The sequence below is a fragment of the Girardinichthys multiradiatus genome, chromosome 8 (assembly GCF_021462225.1).
Source record: "Girardinichthys multiradiatus isolate DD_20200921_A chromosome 8, DD_fGirMul_XY1, whole genome shotgun sequence".
Taxonomy (NCBI): Eukaryota; Metazoa; Chordata; class Actinopteri; order Cyprinodontiformes; family Goodeidae; genus Girardinichthys; species Girardinichthys multiradiatus.
The window spans coordinates 41,052,204-41,078,494 of record NC_061801.1 but is presented as its reverse complement, the minus strand read 5'-3'; the positions used below and the strand labels follow the sequence as shown (position 1 = coordinate 41,078,494).

Genomic DNA, 26,291 nt, shown 5'->3' with positions numbered 1-26,291 from the left:
TCGGTTGAAGGGGGTCAGGCATCTTCTCAGGATGTTTTCTGGACACCTCCTTCAGTGGTTTTTTTAGGAATGTCATACTGGGAGGAGATCCTGGTGCAGACCCAGATCCCAATAGAGACTACATTCCCTGCTGGCCTGGAAATGCCTGGAATCCGCAAGAAAGAGGTGGAAAGTGTCACTGGGAAAAAAGATGTCTGGGTTTCCCTTCTGGACCTGCTGCCTCCATGACCTTATGGACAGATGGGTCTTGTTCATGAATGAGCTCCATAAACGGATTGGAGCAGTATCTGCAGACATGTGGAAGTTGCTGCAGACTGTCGTGGAGCAGAAAGGTCAATTTCTCAGTTACTTACCTCAGGCCATGTGTCGTGAATCTTGGCTGAAACAAATTAAACAGCAGCATAAGTGAGCTGGACTCACCTTAGGTAAGAGGACAAAGAGCTGGGTCTCCGATGCCTTCTCAAGACCATCCCTCTCAGAGGAGGTCTCAAGGCAAACACGAGCCTCAGTGGAAAGATCAAATCTCTGGCTGGCTTGGAAACAGACTGGAAAACCCACTAGATGAGCTGGAGGGGGTATCTGAGGGTTGGCCTCATGACTCGGGACCTGGTGTTGAATAAGTGGCAGAACATGGATGGAAACCTTCCAGCTGAATTTCGGACCTCTTGAGTTCAACAGAAAGCAACAGCAGAGCCACTGGTTTTCAACTTGCAACTGAAACAGGGATATGTTGGGAGTGATGTCATTCCCAGATCTGAGCTCCAACTTCTGAGGTTCAGCAACTGCAGCATCAGGAGCGCTGGGGTGCATCTCATCAATCAACACGCCTCAATTAATACCTTCACACATTTAGACACTTTGTGCTGAAGTGCACCAAGACAGGAGAGATTACCGGACTCCAGCCTGAGACGGGTTTATCAGAAGCAGCCAAACAGGTTCGGAACGGATCGCTGGGCCGAGCTGGAGTGGGTTGTTTGAGGGAATAGGAGCATTTTATGACCTGTCCGACACGTTTTTTCCATGCATGACACTGTGTAATATGACATGTGCCAATTTTATGTTGCATTAAAAAGAGCTGAAAATGTTACAAAAATCACTTCACAAAAATAGTTTTTCTCTTTAAATAAAGGAAGTATCTGTCATAATGTTTGAACCATGCTGACTGAAGAGCTGGAGGTTGTTGAAATGGAGCTAAACTGTTTTTTTCTGTTTGGGTCAGAGTGTTAAAACAGGCAGAACCGCACACAGAACTATTAAATTCATTTGAATCTTTAATGACAACATTTATCAGAACTGAGCTGATATCATTTGCTGGAGCTTCATAATGACAGTCGGGGGAAAACTAAAAGGTGGAATTCCATGCAGAGATTTTCCATCTAAACTTTCCCAATCTAGATGCTTTATGTCTAATCTAGATTGATGTTCTTTCTACAGTCGGTTGTCAGCATGTGAACGGTAGTCGGATGACATTTCAGCAAAAGTTTAACCTTTGGCCTTAAAAGCAAAGCAAAAACACTATGAAAGAAGATTTTTCAAACAGTCTCCATATTAACAGCCAACCGGAGTCAGCATTCCTGATCACACATTCAGAAAATAATACAAAATAAAACTTATATTTGAGCCTTTCCTATAGATAAGACAAAAATCCACAGATGTTTGAGAGTCAGAGGTCATCGACAACATGCTGAGCAGGAAAGTCATGGATGCGTGCTCATGAGGGAACGCATGTGTCGGACTATGCAGCTGTCGGATTTGGAAACGCTGGAGGGAAATCTGTTGTGATTTTGGTTGTTTTCTTCCTCTGTGGAGCATCAAGGGTTTGCTGGCTGGATGGAGAGCAGGCTGCCGAACTTAAAATGCTGGATCACAGGGAACTTCTCCAAACACTGCAAGCAGAACAGAGAAAGGAGACAGTTTAACACCAGGAGCTCAAAGTGCTCCTTATGGAGGAGAACATGCTAATGCAAGGGAGATGCCCACATCCATTTCTGCATTTCAGGCTGCACCATATTCCATAAGAAGTTGTTTCAGTGAAGTTGCTTCTCCTTCTCCTAACATCTAAAAACCACTATGGCATTGAGGATACCAGTCCATGAAAGGTTGGAGGTCTTCTGTACCATCCTTCCTACCAACACCTCATATCTGACCTCACAACTCTCCGGTTTTCCTCTCAGATGTCTCAGCCTTCTCCCTACATACGCAACCCGGTTTGGAATCCAAAGTAAGGAACCACCAAGACATCCAACGACTGGGGCCAGAACCAAACAACTCCCAGTGTTTTAGTTACCATCCAGCTGGACCATGACTGGACTGTAAGGCACTTCCTGCTCCACCATGATACTTCTGGTGATGAAAGCTGAAGGACCATGGTTCTGAGACTGAATGCATCCGTTTTTATCTTCACATTTTAAATCAGACACGTTTTAGCTTATTTTTTATGATTGCCTTCTTCTGTTTGTTCTTTTTAATGTTTTTATTTATTTCTTCTCTTATTGTGTTGTCTTCTACAGTAAAGTTCTTTATGCTTTAGATCTGTTAAACTGTGCTTTATTAATAAAGTTGTCTTTATTATTTTGGGCCACAAACCCGTCTTTGGGCTCCAGAGAGACCAATAAACTCTTAATAAACGTTAGACCTTTCATAGCTTTGCAGTTTTAGTCATTTTGTACCAACTTTCCAGGTGTGAAAAGGTCTCATCGCCTCCCAGACCAATTTATATTGACCATGCATCAATTTGGACCTGTCAGGGAGCTGTCAACTGGCCCAAACTGAGGTCAGAACCAAGAGAAATTCAAATAAGATCAAATACAAAGCATTCAAAACATGATATACAATTTAAGTGAATAATGGAAGGTTTAACATTTTTATAAAAACATATTTCAATCATTTAGAAAAATACTTAATTAAGACAAACAACCCTACAGGCGATGGTTTACATGTATATACATTGGTTTGTTTACAGGTACCACATGGAAGGAGGAAGTGATAAAATGACTATAGGTGGCTATGAACTGAGCCTGTGAATTTGAGAAAAGCCAAACTGACCCGGAGCAGTAGAATTAATATAGCATTTTTGTTTTTTACTCGTGTTGCTGCCGTTCAGTAGATATTAGGGTGTCATTTATAATAAACTTAATTCTTAATAATGTGGATCAGTTATACTTGGTGGTTCTTATAATTTAACCAAACAAGCCACCCAGATTCCTGGTGCTGTCTGTGGTCATCTCCTGCAACGCTGTGCTGTGAAACCTTTGGAGATGCTCCAGAACACGGTGGTGCATCTTGGTCTTTAATCAGCCTCTAGGAGCACATATTAGCCCTCTGTTCATTGAACTCCACCGATTGTCTGGATTGTCCATACCAAGCTGTGGACAATCTAGAGTATTTCCATGTATCATTTCACGATGGAAGAATGACCTACTAAGCACTACCAGAACAGGAGCAGCCCTTTCTATTTTCAAGAAGCTCTTGAAGACCCAGCTCTTCAGAGAACATCTTCTACCCTAGCACCTACCCTGAGAAAAATATAAAAAGCTCCTGATTCTCATTTAATTCTGTAATAAAGATCCTTCCATGTAGAGGAGGATATGGGACTGATTAGTTTATTAACCATTTAACATACAGCTTTTAAACTCCTCAACATTCTCTGCAGGGAACAGACCAGTCCAGCAGCCTTACCCCCGTCTCCTCAGTCAGGCCTCTGGAATGTGTTTGAAGGGGGTTTTCCATTGTCTGGCTGAAAACATACACAGACGTCCTAGGAAGAAATGTGGTGCCATATCTCTGCCTGACCTTTTTTTACATTAATGCTGCCATCACAGCAGTGGATATGATCTTTACCAAGAGCACCGATACAAGCCCATACCATGACACAACCACTTCCAATCACAGAGCCTGGCTGCAGGGACTAGTTGATGACAACAGACTTTTGCTCTTTGCTCCATTTCTTCCAAAAAACACCTGGAGTACTGATCCATCTGACCACACAGTCCATATTCCCACTGAGTGACGGTCTGCCTAAGTAGACGGTAGACAAAGTTAACATCAGGCTTCTTTTCCGCACAACTCCAACAGGATCAGAGATTAAAATTAGACAACTCTTCAAATGGTTTTGCTTTATGTGGTGGAAATGTTTAGGAGGAACAAGAATGTTTCAAGATTTTTCGTTTAAGTTCTGACTACTTCTCATCAGTCTGTAATTTTCAGCTCAGACTGTGTAGTAGAAAAACCCCTGAAAATGGCATTCAATATATTCTGAAAAAGATTATGGCTCCCTGATGTTACAAAACCATGTATTGGAGTGAATTTCCACCACTGTTGTGCCAAAGATTTCAGCTAGAATATATCTACGATATGTCCACATTTTCCTGACTCCTCTCTTTCTCATCTGTTATTACAATGTTTCCAACTTACATGTGACCTTGAACATGTTGGCGACTGGCATGTGGACCATGTGAGAGACTACAGCGAGACTCTATCCAACAGACTGGATATCTCATTGGCCTGCAAGCTGTTTAGTCCTCACACTTGGAATAAAATATCCTCATATATTGTGCTCCAGTCAGTTCTTTGCTCTATTAATACTGCACCCACTGATATTGCGATGAGCAATGCAATATTGTGCAGCCATAATTTTCTTTTTTTAAACCACACAAGTGGAGGACACAAGTGTGATTCCCAGCTGATCAGCAGGAATTTTTATTTTTTCTTAAAGAAGAAAAAATGTAAATCTGTTTAAGACCAGAAGATACATCCTCCTTTTGTTGATCATCTGCTCTGGAAATGGGAAATGAACGGCTACAGAGATTAAACAACCAAAAGATCCTTTTTAAAACTGGCTGTCCATTATATGTGGACACAACATTGGTTCCTACTTTTGAATTTAGAGTCTTATTATCTCCGACTGATCCATTGGTGAGAGTGAAATTGCGTAAAAATACAAACTACTCTGAAAACGGCTCAAGGGGCAAAGCCAAAGTTCAGAAAAAGTCAGAAATGCCCTTAGAGAGCCTAAAAACTATTAATCAAGATGATTTGATATAATTAAAGGACAGCCTGAGTGCTTTAAAAGGAAAATATAAAGAATAAGTTCTGGATCAGGTCTCGTTAACAGTGACAAGAAACCTTCGGCCCAGCATGTTAACCCTGACCTGTGGCTGGTGTTACTGGTCTCACTTGTCTTTCACTTTGACTGTGTTCAAACCGTCTGCAGAGCAGCCCAAAGGAAACTCTTTGTGTGGACTGCCACAGACCCATTTTATTGGGGAGCAGCAGCGGGGGTCTGTCGGGTTGGGTGGCTGCAGTGGGGGCGGGGAGGCTCGGCTGGGGGAACACGGCAGAACTGAACGCTGACTGTGGGGTGACACTGTAGGTCATGATCATCGAAGCAGAACCGGGTGGAAAAGCACGCCTCAGAGACCGTCTGGCTGAACTGATATTTGATCAATGTTATGTTTGTAAAATCAAAGGGTCACAGAGTAGACAAGGTTTATTCTCACAAAGATTAAATAATATCCTAAAAGATCAAACTGCCCATTATTTGGTCACTGTTTAATTTTTCTAATTTAACAAGATTTTAACATCTGCTACATACTCCTACTCTTATTCAAAAACGCCGTTAAAGAAAATTGATCAAGAAAATTAACTGAAAATTATCCATCAGGTTAATTAGCATCTAAGGGTTTTACATTAGTTTGTTGTGAATATTGTTCCTAAACTAACAAATTTGCTCTTAAGCAGAATGTCCCGTCTTTCTAAAACTAATTTACAGAAGAGCTGATACTGCTGTTAATCACAGAACGGCAAATCAATTCTAATTTACTTAGATTCAGGCTGTTAGCCTTGCTAACAGCTTAGCTTATCCTGGCTGCTACATGTGAATCATTTACAATTTTATTACCTAGGCTCACTGTTTTGAGATTGATAACAAAGCTAAACACAACTCAGTAAGTTAGAAAAAATATTTAAACTCTAAAGACCAGGTTTACTTCTGGTCATTGTTAATCCTAACATTTAGCATCAAACATACTTTAAGTGAATTAGTGATTTAAAGACAATAAAAACTGTTTCATATCAGCCGTGGACTCTAGCTCTACCTTCAAATGACTTTACTATATTCAGTTGCTAATTAAAACACAGCTAATATATACCAATTTTGCTAGCTTCACACCACTTGATAGCCTAGCTCCTAACTTAGCTAAAACCTAAGCTTATATTGGAAGAGATATGTGCAGAACTGAGGTATTTCTTACACATATTAAATCATTTGCATTGATTATAAGGCTATATATAATTCCCAAAGGCACAAAAAGAAATTCTGTCCATTAAATGCTTAGTTTTTAGCCCCTAATTTCATTTTAGCTCAGTTAGATGTAATCTGATGTATTTAAACTCAAAATAAGAGGTTATGAACTGCTTTTGTACATCAACAGTGAACTGTAGATCTGCAGATCCAGTTGGTAATCAAAACAAAGCCAATGGTAACTATTTCCTTTAGGCTTAACAGTGTTTTAGCTAATAGCTCAGTTATCTTAGCTAAACTGACCTATTCAAAAGCTACAAAAAACATTGAGAGTTGTATCAATTCTGGCATTGGCTGCTTAATTTTTATCATCCAGCTTGGTTTTAGCCTAGCTTAATGTAATTTAAAATATTTAAATTCTACAGACCAGATGTTAACTTAGCTTTTTGACATCTGCAGTGAACTCCAGCTGTGAATCACATATTTAAATGTTGCTATTCAATTCAGTTTAGCTACTAGCTTAGTTCATCTTAGCAGCTACTAGTTTTTAACAAACACTATTTCAAGTTGATAATAAAATTTATACTGAAACACATAAAACTAAACAAAGCTATAGTTAGATAAACTCTGGCATGGATAGTTTGAAATTGAGCATAGCATTAGCTTCGTTAGATGTGATTTAATAAATTTAATTACTAAAGAATGACTTTTAAACAGATTTTTCACATCTGCAACTTACTCCAGCTTTACTTTCAACAGAGCCGTATGAAAAATATTCCATTAATCTTAACATTCCCATTTACTTCAGGCTACATATTAGCCTAGCTAAGAGCCCAGCTGATCTTACCAGCCACTAGTACAGGATTTTATTATTTTCTGTGATAGGCTGGGTAATTGGAGTTGATTATATAGCTTTGTTTACTTGTTTTGCTCATGTAAAACAAGTAAACAAACCTATATTTACAACAAACACAAAAAGGTGAACAAAGAAATGTCTATAGAAATTGTTATAGATCTTTTAGCCTCCAAAACAGTTTTAGCCTACTTTGGTTTGAGGTAGGCAAACTTGAGAAAATAATAAATGAATAATATATATATTCGGAACTTTGATTTAATGTAAATGTTTGTTCTTTTAGCTCTTTAATCACTTAGTGAGCCATTAAATGCCTCATCCACCAAGCCGGCCATTGGCTGATGTGTAGCGTTTCCAGAAGTCCTGGTTCAATCAGACTGGCTGTTTACTTTTTTGAGTAAACTGTGGTACGTTTTTTTGATGTTGACGCTTTAATTTCCATTGGAAAAAAAACATTGAAAAGAACCCTCAGTATGTTTTGGTCTGAATGCAAGGAGAGTTGCTGCTGTTAAAATGTGGCATTTCTTATTTTCTTTTCTAATTCTGATTCACTTTCTATGATTTACAAACAGGAAGAGTGACGGCAGTGTTTTTGTTATTAGCTAAAATCAGCTAATAACAACGTTCTTCTTCCTCTAGTTTTGCATCAGGACTTAGAATGGACTCCTGTTGGACAACTTTGGTCTTCTTGGTCTACAGCTCAGCCCAAAACCTTGTGTGGGGCCAGGGAAAGGGAGAGAGGAATGCGAGTCTGCTGATGGTTGCTTCAGGCTTGGAGGAAGGTTGGGACAGAGGGAGGGAGGATTTAATGAAGGGAACTGGGAGGGGGAAGGGAAAGGCAGACAGCTTGGCCCCTCAGCTCTTTGGGAAGACTAGCAGGCTGCTCTGGAAAACACAGGATGTGGGCATGCAGGCGGGGAGAATGGGCTTAGACATCCCCCCTATCCCACCCCCAACCGCCCGCCCGCCCACACACACACACACACACACACACACACACACACACACACACACACACACACACACACACACTCCCATTCTCTCCATTCCTGCTTTAACCCTTTCCTGCCTCTCGCCTCTACAGCACTAAGAACCAGTTTGTCTGGGTGGATCCTGTTCTTCAGCTGCCTTCAGAAACTCAGTTACTCAGGCTGTAAAAGCTAGAAGTTCCTCATCTGCAGAACATGAACTCCTGTAAACACAGTTTCCTTTTTTCTGCTAGTTGTGTGAATAAAATACATTCAGTTAACCTGTTTATATCCCAATAAAAGAAGAACAAGAATTTCACAAAACATGGATGTCAGAGAATGAACCAACAACGTGTTTATCAGGTCATGTAGTTTAGAATAATTATGATAAAACATTCTCAGAAAATGATTATTCCCTTCTAAATATTTAATTTAAAATAAAACAAATCAAAATAAAAGGGCTCTGTGGACTCAGCGATTTGATTTTAAGAGTTATATTTAAATAAGACTTACCTAAAGCACTGAAAAATCTGCTGTGGTTGCTCTTAAAGATATTTACTTCATCTGGCTCCTTTTTCAGTAACAAACTATCAGAATATCTATCTGCAAAGTAGATATTCAGAGTTGCATCATTTAATGAGGAAAATAAAACAACTTTTTACCCAGCAACAGGTAAGTTTCTTTGGACATAACTTGCACAAAACTCAGATTTCAAGAAATTCCTCCTCAGCTTTTCCAAATATCAGTCATTAATATAAGATGCAAAGTTTTATGGAAACTGGGCTTGAACTGTCGGAGAAGACACCAAAACAAGCTATCAGAAGAAAAAAATTAAATAGGTGTGGTCCCAATACTCGCACTTCCACCCTTGTGTCCCTGAATTACGCGTTCCCGTTGATGGGTTCGAGTCCCTAGTGTGACCCAATTCTCCAGAGTGGTCCTTTGTGCCCCACATCCGCCCTCCGGTGAAGCCCGCATCGAAGCGGACTTCGCCGAAGTATATTACCCACAATTCACTGCTGCAGATGATGTTCTGAGCAAAAACCAATCACAACCGTCAACGTAACCAGCCATCAAATCAGAATAATAAGAACTGCGTAAACTTTAGACAGCAAGCCAACAAATATATTTTTTTACTGGTTTTCCAGACTCAACATTGTAAGAAACCAGTGGGTTCAGAGTGAGTCTGGGCAGTCATTAGGTCATAACACTGAAGTTAACTTTCAAACAAACACTGGCGCGGTGAGAGTCTGGTGTGAAAGCCTCCTTCGCTTCCTGCACTTTATTCTCCTCAAAACAATTGCTTGTTGCAGTTTTAAATAGTTTTTTTTTAGCAACAAGACTGAAAACAGCGCTGGTTCCCGCTCTATTTGATGTTGCAGTTACGGTGCAGCGGTGCAAGTCGATGATGTAACTCCTACTGTCCCAATTCTCCAATTTTGCAGGTTGTAACCTGCGCACTTCAACTCCTACATGCACTTGTACAAAGTAAACACTTCATAGAGGGGTGTAGGGTGTAGTGTGGGTATTGGGACAGGGCCAGGGACTGAGGGGATGTAAAAAGAGTTAAAAGCCAAAGTGCATTGACCCCGATTATAGTGCCACCTACAGGTGGACCCAAGTAATCATAAAAATCGTACATAAATACATTCACCAAATTTAAATGATGTTTATTTTTATAGTGATGATCAAAAAAAAAAGTTTGTTTAATTTAAAGCTGATTGTCAAAAAGCTAACATTGAAGATAAATGCTTCAAACGCTTCTGAAAATGTAGACTGGAAGGCTTTAAATCACAACATGACAAAGAAACTAGTTGGTTTCACTCAGACAAGATAATTCAATAGACTCATAGTTGACTGCCTCACTCGAGAGAGACAGAAATCCAGTAAACAGCCACGTTTATGCACCTTCTCTTCAGGTCATGCATTGACTCAAAGACTTACTTTGGAGTTCAAAACTAACCCAAGCAATGTGGATGCAGAAAAATGGCCTCCTTTAACCACAGACTCTTCCTGATTTGATATTTATCTGCAGTGAATACAGTCCTGACTCTCTTATTGCATTCAGACAACATTTTATAAACATTTATATCTGATTTCTTTTCTTTCATTGCCACATTTATGTGTAGTTGGAGGGAATGTTTAAGTGATGCACTGCTCCTGACTTTTTTCCCTGTCGCAATTAGAGGCCACGAAGTTAGGTTCAGAACGCTGCTTGTGCAGGATTGAGCAATTTTACCAAAAATAACCTCTTTTTTTGGCAAAGCTAAACTCTCAACATCCAAAACATTTCCGAGAAACTGGAGAAGAGACACAGGAACTCTGGAGATGTCTCGTAATATCTTGAATGTTGAATCATTTGGGTCTTGATTTTCATGGGTAAAGTCTGTTCTAGTGTGTATTCCAGATAATCCATGAACATAATCTTTATATATTAGAAGCCAGTTCATACCGAAGAGTTCCTGTCATGTTCTTTATGGTGATGCTTGTGATGATTTTTTCAGCAATCCCGACCGTAGATATCATCTTAAAGCCCAATGATGAATAATGTTTATGTATGAAATGAACCACCTACATATAAACGGAGTTCTGCATGGATGGTCCATGGCGATGAACTTTTCTTTATTCTTTGGGTAGAAGATGTTTTGGCTCCCCAACAAACCTTTTGTCAGCCTAATGAACCATTAAAGGCTCATCAGTGAAAATGAAAGAGGGACAATGATTTGTTTTACCTCTGCTTTGTACATCCTGATCAGGCCTTGGTTGACTTTGGACCAAGAAGGAACAGCACTGATGTTCCACAGCTGGTTGGAGTGCTCAGCAAATGGACCCGTCTTCATCTGCAGACCAAAGAGATGAAGATGAGCTGATAAAATGTTGAAGAGACCCACCTGCTATAACTAATGCATACTTTAAAGATTCAAGTTATCATTAACTACATTAGAAAATGAAAGTTCAAATAAGGAAATTAAATAAGAGCCACACAATGCAGTCTTAACATTTTTGAAATGTTAAAAACCCACAAAAACTAACGATTCAAATTACATATTTCAATTATTAATCAACTTTAACATTATATTTATTTTACTTTCTGACAGATAACGTTAACCAAGCCTTTAAAATCCGGTTCAGCATTTCATGATTTTTGTATAGAGATTTGAGTTTGATCAAACAAATGGGACAGGAAGAACTATTATATAAAAGGTACAACTTTTCATAATGAAGGATGAATGTTGTACTAATATTTCCAAAATGAGCCAATATTCCTTTTCATTTAATGCCAAAGGAACATGTTTACCAGTAAATAATTTACAGCACTGTGTACGCCACAGATTTAATGTGATACAAACCATCAAAAATGCTGAGAAACATTTTATACCAACACATTTTACTACATTCTCTATCAGCTGTAGCCATTTTTGATACCAAACACAGTACTGCTCTACAAGATCCAACTTTCCCAGTTGGAATACCGACTTCAGTGAGTGGTTTGGTGGGCTATTTCAGACAGAGAACTCAGATCCGAATCCCGAGTATAAAGAGAACAAACTGTATCCGAATATTTAGCTTGGGATATTTATGTTAATGTGCAGTTATATATCAACTCTGTGTGTTTAAGTTCTGTAATTGAGAGCTAGTTGTCAATTTTATATGGAATGTTTAATAAAATAAAAGATTTGGACATGCAAAAGTTACCTTTTAACATTGCTAGCATGTTCAGTTAGATCATGCTACAAGGTATTTCTGTTTGAATAAAAAAAACTGGAGATTGTTTAATGCTCAGTTATACATCAACACTATTTCCCATAATGATTGCCTTGTTTGATTTGAGACACCAAATGGTCAGTAAATGTAAAATTACGTTGGGGATGGTAGCATTACCATGCTAACTTTCACATTATATTGATTTGGATCAGGTGGCAAACTGTTTATTATGATCCTGTTCCTACATGCAGGGGTTTTATATCAAGAGAAAAATATTAAATGCACTGTTTAGTAAATGAAAAAAGTACCATTAAATTTAAAACACTGCCACAAAATAGCTGAATATATGGACTATTAAGCTAGTAAGTGAGTGATCTATTTGGTAGTCAACTTTTACCTCACCTGTTTTAAAATATCACCTTCTTTCCATAGAGACAACATTTCACTTGATTGTTTGATATTTATTTCACATAATGGACTTTTTTTTTTTTAAATCTAATGCAATAAATCTGATTTCTTTGTTGGATATTTAATGAAGCCATCCTCATCTGGGCAGAGCAGAATAACTCATACATTAGAAACACGACTGATTAGACAAAGCTTTCAATCTGAAATGCTGTTTTTTTTCTCCTAGCTACCAACTGACTGTACAGAACATCAGTTACAGTCCTTCTATCAGAACTATGTCAAACTAAATCATTGCTACTAAATTTAACTATTGTTTTTAATCTTACTACAATCTAGAATTTGGTACTTTGGTTTGTCCACTTGATCTTTAGATGTTCTAAGTTATGCAGAACCCTTGTGATCTCCCAACAAACTTTAGAACATCAATATTTTTAGTAAATGAATCACACAAGAATGATTTCAATAAAAAAAAGAGCCAAAGTCCAAAGAAAAACTTTGAAAGAGGTACAGAAAGCCTGAAGAACTACTGATGAGAACCACTGAAGGAAAGTCTGGTGGTTTGGGAGGAAAACTTGTGATGCTAACTTTTTCACATTCCTTCAACAATTAATCTAAAAGAACAAATAACTAATTTCAAGTTAATAAAACAATCCATTCTAGAGCCATAACACCGTATAAGATTGCAGATGGACAAATGACTGTTAAATTTCTGAACGTCTGAATGAAGAACTGAGGATTGTGCTTGGTTTTCCCAGCAGATTCCCCGGAGAGGCTGAGCAACCCGAATCCAGACCCTGGGGCATCAATCTTATAAAAAAAAACCCTCCTTTTTCCATCCCACCCCGACTGAACGCTGTTGCAGACACTTTCCAGGGCCTTGCATGAGAAGACGGGGGGAAGGGCAAGGAGGAGGGAGGAAAGCGAGGAGGAGGAGACAGCCCATATTCCCTGGAGGAAAGAGTGATTCACAGCAGCATGTGGGGAAGGAAGTGACTCACGTTTGGGGCTCGCGCTCGCACACAAGCCCCGTGTCTGACGTTAAAAAAAAAGAAATAAGGGCATGAGTTGGAAATGGCCACATATGTTGATGGTAGGAAAAAGTCCCGGGCATGCACGCAAAGAGGACGGTATGTTTATGCTTTCAAAGGCTTGTCTGAAACCGTAAACCAAGGATAGCAAACAAGCTGGAAGTCAGGTCCAAACAGGACCAGCAAAAGATCTGAGGAACAAAAAAAAAACTACCTCTGTGTCATCAAGTGGACCTGCTTCCCGGCAAAAAAAGCTTTTAATTCTTTTAGCAGTCAGCTTCACTTTAACAAATAGTAATGTTGCTATGGTTACCAGTGCTTAAATAAAAGTGATAAATGAACCAGAAGCTGAAAAATGAAGTTTTTGACAATGAGTTAATTGAAAGTTAATCTACACTGTGAGTCTAAGGAAAACGTCTGCTGCTTTAGAGTCAGAATGCAGGTTTTAAGGCTCGTTTGACGGCAGAAGTTACAATTTCAGACAAAAAATTCTGAAACTACAAAGTTTTATTGTAGAACATAGAAATCATTGGTAAAACCTTTGCAAAAGCCCGGTGCCAGAACTTATTTCTTTCTATCCTCACTGATAGCAAAGTTTCAAAGGAGACAAATAGAAATAAAACTGCACATTTTTAAAAGGTCTGTTATAATAGTTACATCATCTGACCAGATGGCTGTGACAAATGGTGATTCGTAAAACTCTTACGTCACTTTCACCTTACCAAAATAAGACCATATTTTAAGAAATACTTTGTAAGAATACAAAAACTGTGTCTGTTTCTGCATTTGGCAGACGCTTTAACAATGCAGTTCATATGAAAGCTAACAATAAGCTAGGTTCAGTTCGAGATGACAGTGTAGAAATTGTGCAGGTATAGAGGGAAGTGCAGTAGCGGGGGTAGGAGATGCTCTCTGAAGAGCTGGATCTTTAAGAGTTGTTTGAAGATGGACAGGGGCGATCCTGTTCTGGTAGCGCTCGGTAGGTCATTCCAGCATTGTGGAACGACGCGTGGAAAGAGTCTGGATTGTCTTCAGGCTGGTGTGGGCAGTGCTAGATGACAATCCCTTGATGACTGGAGTGATCCAGTCATGACATAAGCACGAGCATTCAAGTAGATAGACGCCATTCCATGAAGCACTTTGTGGGCCAACATCAGTGTCTTGAATTTGATGTGGGCAGCTAAGGGTAGCCAAAGGAGCTCAACAAATAAATTGATGAGGCGTGTTCTTTAAGGCTGATTGAAGACGGGATGCAGTGGCTTTCTGGGTTAGGTACAGTCTGATTTTACTTACATACAAAGCAGTATGAGTGAGCGACAGAGGAAACATGATCTTTAAAGGTCAGCGGGTTATCAATCATGATACTCAAGTTTACCTTTGATGGTGCAAGAGCTTCAGATGCCGACATTGTTTGTTTTAGAGAGGTTTAGCTGGAGATGATGGGCTATCATCTGTGTCGATATGTCAGAAACACAGTCTAAGATTCGTGCAGAGATCATGTGGTCGTCAGGTGGGAATGACAGATAAAGCTGGATATCATCAGCATAGCAGTGGTATGAGAAGCCATGTGAACGGATTATTTGGCCCAGTGAGGTGGAGTATATTGCAAAGAGAAGAGGTCCCAGAACTGAGCCTTGGGAGATCCCTTGCCAAGCTGGTGAACTGCTGAAGTGTGACCAAGTCAGGATACGTTGAATGACCAACCAGTGAGGTAGATAAAAAAACAAGCAAAACAAAATAAAGAATCCAAGGTTACATGTCTTCCGTGGAAAAGGCAAAGCCTGAGGATTCAGAGGATGGAGAGTATTATCACCACACCAGAGGTTGCTGAGGTGGTGAAAATGTTCCCCAGTAGCAGCGCATCAGAAGGTGACAATATTCACTCTGCAAGCGTAAGGCTCTGGATGTTATAGTTCTCCCATTGGTTGACACGCCTCTTTAAAGTCACATGAAGGGCTAGGACAGCACATGTGGCGTGGCAGACAGGATGCCAGTCCTAAACTTTAAGAAAGCGGACTGGAGAATGTGCTCCAGCTATCGAGGGATCTCATTTCTCTCTCCCTTAGATATTTTAACCTACCTTGTTGGAAATAAAGCTCCAACACATTGTTGAACCATGGATTCAGCAGGAACAGTGTGGGTCCCAACCTGGCTGTACAAAAGATGACCAGATCTTTACAGTCATGGAAACCAAACTAAAAGCTGTGTCTGGATTCTCAGTACAACTTATTGCTGGTAGGGGTTGGACTCCACCAGCACGGCCCTGATCTTGTTCCTGATCCTGTTTGTGGTGTTTATGGATGGGATTTAAGGAGCGTGGTCATGGAGAACAGGTGTTTAGGAACCTCAGGGTCTAAGCTGATGGTGATGAGCTGATGCCATCAGCTCAGTTGTTGCTAAGCTACAGGCACAAAACCCCAATGCTTTTGTGGCATTTTCTCTTTGAAGAAATTGCCGTTATCGTTGAATTGCTCTTTCAAGAAACCCTCATAATGAGCTACAACAACATTTAATTTCCCTTTGTGATTAATAAAGTATTTTTGAATTGAATTGAATCTTGGTGTTTTATTGATAATGTGGCTCTATTAGTGTCTTCTGGCAAAGACCTTGAGTGGGAATGCGCCAAGGTTCATGCAGAATGAACAGAACATTGTTGCTGGGCTGAGTAATGTCTGGAGTTTCATGCTGGACCTTATAGCCCTGTGACCCGATCTTAGATAAGCTGAATGAATGGATGAACAGACAAACGTAGGAACGGACCTTCTAACCGTCCGTAACTCATCACAATCCCAGTGATTCTGAGCAGAACTGAGTCATAGAGTTGTTTATATCCTCTACTGTGTCAGAGCTAATCTCTCAGATATTTTGTGAGGAGGACCTCAACATGGTTCACACAGTTCATAGATGCATGGGTGTCTTGTTGTGGACTGTTTCACGGTGTAGTCTGAGGACAGGTAAGACATGAAGAAGTGGGATGTCTGTAGAACACTGAGAGCTGTTGGTAATACCGTCAAACACATCTGTAAAATATCGCACTGTTCTGACTGACTGTCAGAGGCTATGATTACTGCCTGATAACAATATCTCTCCACTCCTAATGCCCGCACTCACGCCCTCTGGTGGCCATCCGAGACAACTCCCATCACCGGTCCACATGTGGATCAGATTACATCCAAATCAGATTTTAAATAAACTGGAAAAAATGCTAAAATGATCAGTTGTAAATCTGTTCAGCTTAAATAAGCTTGATTGAATTACTGTGTCTGTACAAGGTAAAACTGGAAAAAGCCACACACTAGGGAGAAAAAGGCAGGACACTACCTGTGAAAGAAAAGTCAAAACAGCAACAGAAGTGTGATTGAATTAAACTGCCTATTAACGCTGGAAATAAATCTGCCTTGATAACAAGAATCAACCAACAAAAATATATTTTCATGACCGAGACAAGGGGAAAGGTCAGGTTAAGGCAGGAGGAGGAGCAGAAAAAAAGGTGAGGGAGGTGTCCCATGTGCACTGGGAAAAAGGAAAAAGGATGTAGCTGCTCCACTGACTCCCACTCCGACTTCCCTCCCCTCCTTTTTCCTCCAAAATTCCCAAAACAAAGCGAATAGTTCCTGCTCTGGCAAACTACCAACACAGTCCATCTGCCCACACACACACACACACACACACACACACACACTTCCTGGATAAAACCACATTCAGCTGCGGTCCAACCATTCATTTCCACCATCTGAATCTGTAGAAAGTTCACTCATAAAATGTTTATATTTATAAATTGAAATAAAATAATTACTGTGAAACATGAGCTCAATTAAGCTCACATAGAAACAGCAGAAAAAACTTGTATTTAATAAAAACAAACGATAAATAAATTGGTTTAATATTAAGATTCATTTGGGGGGGTCAATGAGTACTGAAAGATTACTATAAAACATATTTCATATTTATTCTTCAGTTTATATTAAGACTTTTGGTTTGGACCATAATGAAAAATAAATGAAAAACAGTTTGATTTGGAAAAGTTTGATATCACTTTAGATACCAATATCTTACAGGATAATTCTGATTCTGATGAAAGCAGTGATAAACCCAGCCCTGTTTGGACCACCATATCTCAGCCGCCCTTTCCAGCAGAACCATCATTCAACTGATGATGAACGATGGTTCTGACTGAATTATCATTTTTGATCTCTTTTATAATTTTGACACAATCACGGTTTAACCTTTAGATTTTACAGAATGTTCCGTTTAGAGTGTGATGATGGTTCTGACCCGGTGAAATATCCAGAACCTTTTGGATGTAACCTCCTTTCATGGCCACAGCTTCATCTCCATGTGTCCAGGTTCTCCATCCAGTCGTAGGTGTTTCTGTCTCCTTCCAGCCAGGTTGTCTCCCTCTGCTGGAGGACTTACAGTTTTCTGACCAATCAGAGCCCAGAGAGACACGCCCCCAATCTCATCCACTCCCAGTAGAATTCAGCTCTGAATGGTTCTGTAGAAACTGGACCTGAAGGTTCGTTTAACCTGACTGGACCACAGCATTCAATGCTAAAATGTCCATTAAACACAACCATAAGTTTAGGTTTTAGTTTTGAAGTTGTGAATACCTATCGAGAGGTTGTCTGTGAAGATCTGAAATATAAACAGAATTTCTGATCTGTGTTTAGGATTTTTAGGGGCTAAATAAATATGACGGCCCAGTCCCGGATCACACAGGTTACTGACAAACCGAAAGGGACAAGTCGTGTTTTATGGACCAAGTGTGATTTCCCCACCTCGTTTATGAACCTGATGCTGTCCAGGAAGATGTAGTCCTGATGGTGCTCGTTAACAACCCTCTCATCGATGAAGTGCCGAGGCTCCAGCGTTGGGTGATCTGAGGAGAGATCACCATGTTAGTCTCCATGGTCACCATCAGGTGGCGCCATTCAGCAGATCTAGAATCTAGGCTCAGTTTTCTAACGACTGGTCCCTCTGTTACATTTCAATTAACTTGGTTTGAATTAAAAAGGTTATATGTTTTAAAACGCCGCCATTAAATCTGGGTTTGGCATTGTGGTAATGATGTTGTATTTAATGGGCAGGCACACTTTTTGTCTTTATGGCAGAAATAACTGTGTTAAAGTACAAATTTAGATAATTACAGTTTAGAGAACTGACCAAACCCAGGAGCTCGACTCTACAGGCCTCAGACAGCAGGTTAAAGGTTAAAAGGTCTGGAACAAAGTCCTCTGGTCAGATGAGACCAAAGTAGAGATGTGCAACCATAATGCTCAGCACCATGCTGTGTTCGGTTTCTCCACAAACACGTCAGCAAAATGACCTCATACCAGCTGTCAAGCACGATGGTGGGGGCTCATGATCTGGGCTGGCAATACAACAGTTTACACTGAGTTGAACATGAACTCCTCGGTAGACCAAAGTATTCTAGGGTTAATCTGTCCAACGGCTGACGTCTGGTCAGGACAACCATCCTAAACACAGCAGCAGGTCTACAGCAGAATGACTGAAGAAGAAAAGAATCAAGGTGCTGCAACGGTCCAATCAAAGTCCAGGCCTCAACCTGATTGATATACTGTGGTAAGACCTCCAGAAAGCTGTGCAGTAACCTAAATAAACTGAAGCAATGTTGGAAAGAAGAGTGGACCAGAATTCCTCCAACACAATGTGAGAGATGATAAAGTCCACTGTGGAGAGTTACTACTGCTGCTTCTGGAGGTTCCACAAGCTGGTGGATCATGGGGTGTACTTAGTTTGTGGTTGAGTTTGATGAATATAACTTTGAGTTTTGACCCACTGATATTTAGAGCACAAGCAGCTGCAAAGATGTTGGCGTCAGTGTGTGAATTGCATGGGACTGGTGCCCCCTACTGTACAGAAACATTTACTACATCGGTTTTCATCTTCAAGGGCAAACAGAAGAAACAATCCAGCCTAGTGCAGTCTAATTAATCATCAAAAAAATATGTTTCTTCTCAGTTTGGAGTTTACCTTCAGCAGACCTTCATGGTGTCCCATGTGAGTGTGTAATACAGACTCCAGGACCTCCAGCTTGAAAAGACACATTACTTTAAATGTTAACCTGGCCTATCAGGGGCATTTTGATTGGGGATAAAACCTGGTTTCTGTTTTTATATGAGCCTCTGCAGCTGCTTCAGACAAGCTCTGTTGTTCTCCGTTTGTGTCCCTAAATTATGTCATTTCCTCCATGCTTCATCTTCCTGTGCAGACAGCCTCCCTCCAGCGTGTCATCACTCCTGATGTTCTTACCTATAAACTGGGAGCTGCCCCAGATGAAGGGCAGGAACTGGAAGTCGTCCAGTCCCCACACACCTTGGCTCCCAGCCGGCTCCATTCTGTAGGTCCTCTGCAGCTTCCGCATCACCTGGAGATATCTGGAAAAAACCACACAGACGCAGACGGATGTTCTGGATGTTAAAGCAGAATCTAATCCCACAATAAACTCAACATACAAAGCTGTGGAAAAGTATTCACTCCCACACAGATTTAATTTCTCTTTGCTTTTTTTGTCACACATCATCAAACAAATGTTAATCCCAAAGATAATCTGAGTAAACCTAAGAAATAATTTTCAAACAATATTTTCATTTACTATGATGATGGTTCTCCCTGTGGTTCTCTAGGGTTTGTAACCCTTTCCAGACTGAAAGATTTTACTGACTTTGTTTCTGATCTGTTCTTGAGTTTCTTTAGATGGGAGCAGGATGTGTGGCTATTTGAGATCAACCTACTTCATGGTGTCAGACAGGTCATGCTTAAAAACAGAACTCAGCTGTCCAAAAAGTTTGATTGATTCACGTTATTTGTGATTTAACAAGGGAGTAATTACTTGTTCACATAGATCCAGGTTGGTCTGGATAGTATTTAATCTCTAATAATCAAGTTATCTTCGTCTGATGATCTGAAACATTTTAGTTTGACAAAAAGTAAAAACAGCAGAAATCTGAGGGAGTCAGAACTTTATCACAGCTGTAACGTATAAACTGATGCTTGGTCCGATTGGATCAGTGTGCAGTAATCACGCATCGGTAGCAGAAAGACGGCTCACCTATTGAAAACCTTAAAGACGATAGCCAGCTGATCGGATATTCTCAGAGCTCCGACTTTACAGAGGCAGCAGAGGAACGCTGCGAAGGCCGCTTCATGACCTGAGGAGACAAAGAAACCCTCAGGAGGTTTCTGTCCTGAAGCTGGAAACATGCAGGAATTCTTACATTTACTTTGACTTTTAACGAGGAAAGACTGAAGGATGGAAAATGTTTCAGGCTACAAATATGAAGAATATATTAAACAACACCGCAGCCAAAATGCAATGAAAGACTCCATCAGAACATGTTGAGAACTTCTGATCAGCCAATTCTGGCAGTTTGAAAGGAAAGTATGAAGAACCAAAGTTTGGATCAGGACAGTTAAAGGGGAGCTACCTGTTCCATAGTCTATCCGGGTCGGATTCCCGACAGATTCCTTCAGGTAGACGGCGATCTCTGGAGCTGCAGCAGCTTTCTCTGCAGGAAGAACGGCCGACACCAAGGCCTCGGCTTCCTGGCACACAGACAGAACATGATCCGTGCACAGCATCGAGCAGGGTAAATGTACAGATGTTTGTGAGCCAGTATGGACCCAACCTGCTCCAATTTGGAGAACCAGGTTCTGTAGGCCTTGTTGCCGAAGCGAGACGGCTGGTCGACGGGAGGTGTTTCATTTATCCATTGGTCCAGAGTTCCCAGAAGATCTAACAGCTTCTCCACTGTCTGTAACACCAACATGTCAGCTTTTAGAACACCAGAACCCTGTCTGGAAGGTTTGGGGTCAGTTCTGACCCATAACCTGGTAGTGAATAAATAACACATGAAACTCTTCATGGCCTCCTGCCCTCCTAGTGTTTAGAGGAGGACCAGAAACATTAGAAAGTAGGAAGAACTTCTCAGAACCAACTGTTTCTGGAGTGTGCAGATGGACCCAAAGATGTGCCCCATCTCTTTTATAGAAAAATAAAATTATGAAATGTGTTCAGAAAAAGTCTCCAAACCTTCCTGAAGAACATCTGAAACCACAGATAATGAAGGAAACCGACCTCAGAAACGTCATAATCAGACGTCAGCTTCTTCCCCTTCACTCCTTCATTCAGGGTCAGGATGAAGCCCATGTAGTCAGCGTAGGCCTGGAAGGAGCATGGAGGCGCTTTAGGATGGGTCACCACACAGAACCAGGATATGAACCCTTTAAATCCAGCTGTTTTAGTTGCTGTCTCTGGGTTTTAACCCACTTCACTGTAAGATTCTGAATGGTTCTGGTTTCTGGAAGGAATCGTACCTGCGACCTTTTCCACTTCCCCATATCCGGAACCATGCTGATTTCCTTCTTGGGGATGATGTAGATGGTCGCAGCTTCAGGTGCTTCATCTTCAGGACTAGATGCTAAAAAGGTCCATTTAATCTTTATTATCAGAGGATTCAGGCAAAAATGGATCCAAAACTGGATTTATACAGAACTTTATCTCATTAACAGGTTCAGCCTGACTGAAAACAACATAAACAGGGAAGAAAACAGATGTTTAAACGTATAAGAAGACAGGAAACAGTTAAACAGTTAAATCAGACTGAACTTCTGGTTGTAAAACAAACGTCTCTGGTCTGCATGTGGACCAAACTGTACCCAGATCAGATTCTTCCTCCTGATTTCTGATCATGTTTTATAAAGTCATGCAAAGATGTTTCATAAATGTGTTAAATCTGATATAATGGACTCAGATTTACATCTGGAAGAACCAGAACCCGTTACTGGTCTCATTAAAAGGCCCTTCAGCACTGCTAACCCCAAACATCACTTTGATCCAAACAAAGTGGTTCACTGCTGTAAAACTGCTGATTACTGATGATTCATCTGTGGTCAAACATTTCTTTAAATGTTGTGTCCGTTTTTCATTCATTTAATGAAAAAGGTTTAGAAATGATATTGAATTAGAGAGTTTTTAAAGTGGGGTCCTGTTGATACTAATTAGTTTCTGACTTTTGAGGCTGTTTTAGGACCATCACGCTTTAAATTCAAGACCTACATAAATTCTGAAAACTCGTTTAACCTGATAACTTTTTCCTGACTTACATGCAAAGGAAATGAAATAACTCTGTTAACCTAAGTTAGTGTTTTTCAATACTTTTACCCCCAGGTTCCCAACCTTCAGCAGCTGCAGCAGGTTTCAAAGCAGTTGCTGAACACTGGTTTCAGGCAACGGTTTACTGGTTTCAGGTTAAATCTGCCGTTTCCCATCAGGACATGGCTTCTAATATAACAGGACGGTTTATTTGATTGCAGATTCTTCTGCAGAAAGCTAAACGTCTGTGGAAGGATTTCATTTGACAGGGTTTCTTGTTTCCCCATGCATTATGGGGCTTGTAGTTCTTTTCCCCAGCATAATTAAACCTGAATTCATCATCCTGAGTTACAAAACCAAGAATAAACCAATGCTGCCAAATTATTTCTGACATAAAATGCAATGGTTGAACAAACTCGATTGTTTTACTTTTCTATTTCTTATTATTATCATTCTTATTATATTAGTCTTGTTTCTACAGTAACCAAATATAATTTGAGACCTAGCGATGGGCGTAGTTAAGGTTTAAAATGAAGACAAAGGGACAGTCCTGCAACCATCCCCCACGACGCCCCCCAACAGCTGCAGCCACAATCCTCCACCCCCACCTCCCCAACCTCAAGAGGGGCCTTGGCACCTCCAACCCCCACCCTGAAGTTCCCCCCCACCAGCCCCCTACCCACGCCGAGGACGGCTCTTTCCATCCAGGAGAGGGACGTCAACAAACTCTTCAGGAGACAGAACCCCCGGAAAGCTGCTGGTCCGGATTCTGTCTCACCAGCCAGCCTGAAGCACTGCGCTGATCAGCTGTCTCTAGTCTTCACAGACATTTTTAACACCTCACTGGAGACATGTCATGTGCCAGCCTGCTTCAAGTCCTCCACCATCGTCCCTGTTCCCAAGAAGCCAAGGACCACAAGGCTTAATGACTTCAGACCCGTCACCCTGACCTCTGTGGTGATGAAGTCCTTTGAGCGCCTTGTGCTCTCACACCTAAAAGACATCACCGACCCCCTCCTGGACCCCCTGCAGTTTGCCTACAGAGCCAACAGGTCTGTAGATGATGCAGTCAACCTAGCCCTTCACTTCATCCTCCGGCACCTGGACTCCACAGGAACCTATGCCAGGATCCTGTTTGTGGATTTCAGCTCTGCCTTCAACACCATCGTCCCAGTTCTGCTACAGGAGAAGCTCTCCCAGCTGAGTGTGCCCGACTCCACCTGCAGGTGGATCACTGACTTCCTGTCTGACAGGAAGCAGCGCGTGAGGCTGGGGAAGCACGTCTCTGACTCCCTGACCATCAGCACCGGTTCCCCCCAAGGCTGTGTTCTCTCTCCTCTGCTCTTCTCCCTGTACACCAACAGCTGCACCTCCAGTCACCAGTCTGTCAAGCTTCTGAAGTTTGCGGACGACACCACCCTGATCGGACTCATCTCTGATGGTGACGAGTCCGCGTATAGATGGGAGGTGGACCATCTGTTGGACTGGTGCAGCCAGAACAACCTTGAGCTCAACGCTCTAAAGACAGTGGAGATGGTTGTGGACTTCAGGCAGAACCCAGCCCCACCTGCCCCCATCAGCCTCTGTGACTCCACAATTGACACTGTGGAATCTTTCCGCTTCCTGGGAACCATCATCTCCCAGGATCTCAAGTGGGAGCCAAACATCAGCTCCTCTCATCAAGAAAGCCCAGCAGAGGATGTTCTTCCTGCGGCAGCTGAAGAAATTCAACCTGCCAAAGACTATGATGGTGCACTTCTACACAGCCATCATTGAGTCCATCCTCACCTCCTCCATCACCATCTGGTACGCCGCTGCTACAGCCAAGGATAAGGGCAGGCTGCAGCGTGTCATTCGGTCTGCTGAGAAGGTGATTGGCTGCAGTCTACTGTCGCTCCAGGAACTGTACACCTCCAGGACCCTGAAGCGGGCAGGGAAGATTCTGGCTGATCCCTCCCACCCCGGTCACAGACTCTTTGAAACTCTCCCCTCTGGCAGGAGGCTGCGGTCCATCCGGACCAAAACCTCACGCCACAAGAACAGTTTTTTCCCATCTGCCACCAGCCTGGTTAACAAAGCCCAGAAACCACCCTGACACTCCCCCTTTCCCCCACACCCCCCCTTTTTTTGCTGACAGGACACTTGTAACCTGTAACTCTATGCGTTACATTAACGCTCAGCTTGGACTCCTGCTTTACTTGCACAATGATCACCTGCACTGTTATACTGCTCTATATTTACTCTCACTCACTTAAAACTGTGCACATATATTTATATTATATTGTAGATATGTTTATACTGTTTCATTTGTACTGTATTGCACCGACTACACCAAAACAAATTCCTTGTATGTCCAAAAACGTACTTGGCAATAAAGCTTCTCTGATTCTGATTCTGAAGAGAATTATTTTAAGATTTTTTAGGAGCTTTCAGAAACCTGATTGGAGAAGAAATAAAAACATTTTGAACAAAACTCTAAATAAGTGAACATTTTGATTTTATGAATTTTATAATACTTAGATGTATCATAAAAACCTGAAAAACACAAAGAACAAAGATTATTTAAATAAATAAGCCATTTGGTTATTTTTAAAGCCAAAGATTGTTTCTGATCCCATTTAACATATATTTAAATTCTAAATGTTTTATTAAAGATGACCAGAACATTCAGCCTGCTAAAAATCATTAGACATCATTGATGCTTCTACTGAAAAGGGATTTTTATGTGTCATTTATATTTCTCTATTTTCTAAAAGGGTTTTGAATATTTAGAACAGATTAGCAGGATGGGAAGCCAGTTTAGCCATTTAGGTTCTGAGTCAGAACATTTTAGTGATATAAAAATTATTTTACAAATAAATCCTAAATGGTTTCATTTTGATTGTTTTATTTATATAGCATCAAAATACCACAAATATCCAATTCATATCTGCTTATAAGGGATCATGTTCAGTTCAAATGTATCCAATCCTACAGTCCCATTCAGACCCAGTTCCAGGTCCAATAAAACCTTAATTATAACCCAACAGAACCGGAAGAGTCACATAGAGCCAACTCGTAAAAGTTTCCATCTGTAATCATCATTTCAAGCATGTCATCAAAAATAACCCGGAAATCTGAAGAAAAATTCCAACAAAACTAATATATTTAGCAGTTTGAAGTAAGATTTCCATCCAGAGGAAGCCTAATCAATCAATTTAACAGAAAATAAAACAAAATAAATAAGGCAGCATATAAAATTAAAATGTGTATAAAAGGTTATTTTAATGCATGTTGTGTTGGTGTTTTAATTGCTGCAGAATTCAAGCTGAAAGCGTTTCTTTCCAGCCAAACTATTAATGTTCTCCATTAGCTGTTTGTTTTCCTACAAGCTGCAGCAGCCGCTCGGTTTACAAACCAGAGATATTAAAATCACAGTACTAACGAATAAAAAGCGCATATTCAGCATCGATACTTCCTAATTGGTCGGAAAGAGTTATTAATGGCCTGTAAGAAATGCTAAAAATTTAAATATTTACTGAACCAGTTCAGGTCAAAACATCTAGGAGTCTAAAACTGGGAATATGAAGTCAGGTTCGGCTCCAAATGAACCAGTTTTAGCTTTCAGCGGTCAGTTATTCCCAGTAAAGTTCTTGAGCTGCTGGGAGTAGAACCAGTGTTCCCAGTTTAACAGACAGCAGAAACACATCTTTACCTGACTGCTCCCCTGTTTCCGCCATGGCGAGCCGCACTCTTCTTCTACGGTCTGGTCACAAAGTTTTAAACAGCTCAGCACTGCCCCCAAGTGGTAAACACCCGCCACTAGTTCTAGAAGCGCAAAGATTTGCACAAATAAACATTAATTTAAATCTGCAAAACCTTTTCAGTAATATTCTCAGAATAGATCCTGGCTAAATAATTGATTAAAGGTCTCACAGTAAATTACCGTGCAAAATACTGACAAAAGTATAGAAAGAAACAAAAAACTCACAAA

General features: G+C 40.7%; 1 protein-coding gene and 1 long non-coding RNA gene across 2 annotated transcripts in view; one reads left to right on the top strand and one right to left on the bottom strand.

The window, feature by feature from the left end:
- LOC124872473 overlaps nucleotides 1-13,696 on the top strand; it is a 37,076-nt gene extending 23,380 nt beyond the window's left edge. The window contains exon 3 of the long non-coding RNA XR_007039298.1: nucleotides 12,931-13,696. This is a non-coding gene — a long non-coding RNA (uncharacterized LOC124872473). The remainder of the gene's footprint in view (nucleotides 1-12,930) is intronic.
- On the bottom strand, nucleotides 1,254-26,114 carry ptpa (protein phosphatase 2 phosphatase activator). Its single transcript, XM_047372519.1, has 10 exons — nucleotides 26,013-26,114; nucleotides 21,541-21,644; nucleotides 21,302-21,388; nucleotides 20,853-20,978; nucleotides 20,652-20,769; nucleotides 20,276-20,375; nucleotides 19,477-19,601; nucleotides 17,982-18,082; nucleotides 10,795-10,902; nucleotides 1,254-1,886 (listed from the first exon to the last, which is right to left on the bottom strand). Exons 1-10 carry the CDS (start codon nucleotides 26,035-26,037, stop codon nucleotides 1,812-1,814), a joined length of 969 nt encoding a protein of 322 aa, XP_047228475.1. The 5' UTR covers nucleotides 26,038-26,114; the 3' UTR covers nucleotides 1,254-1,811.
- Between the last annotated feature and the right edge of the window lie 177 nt (nucleotides 26,115-26,291).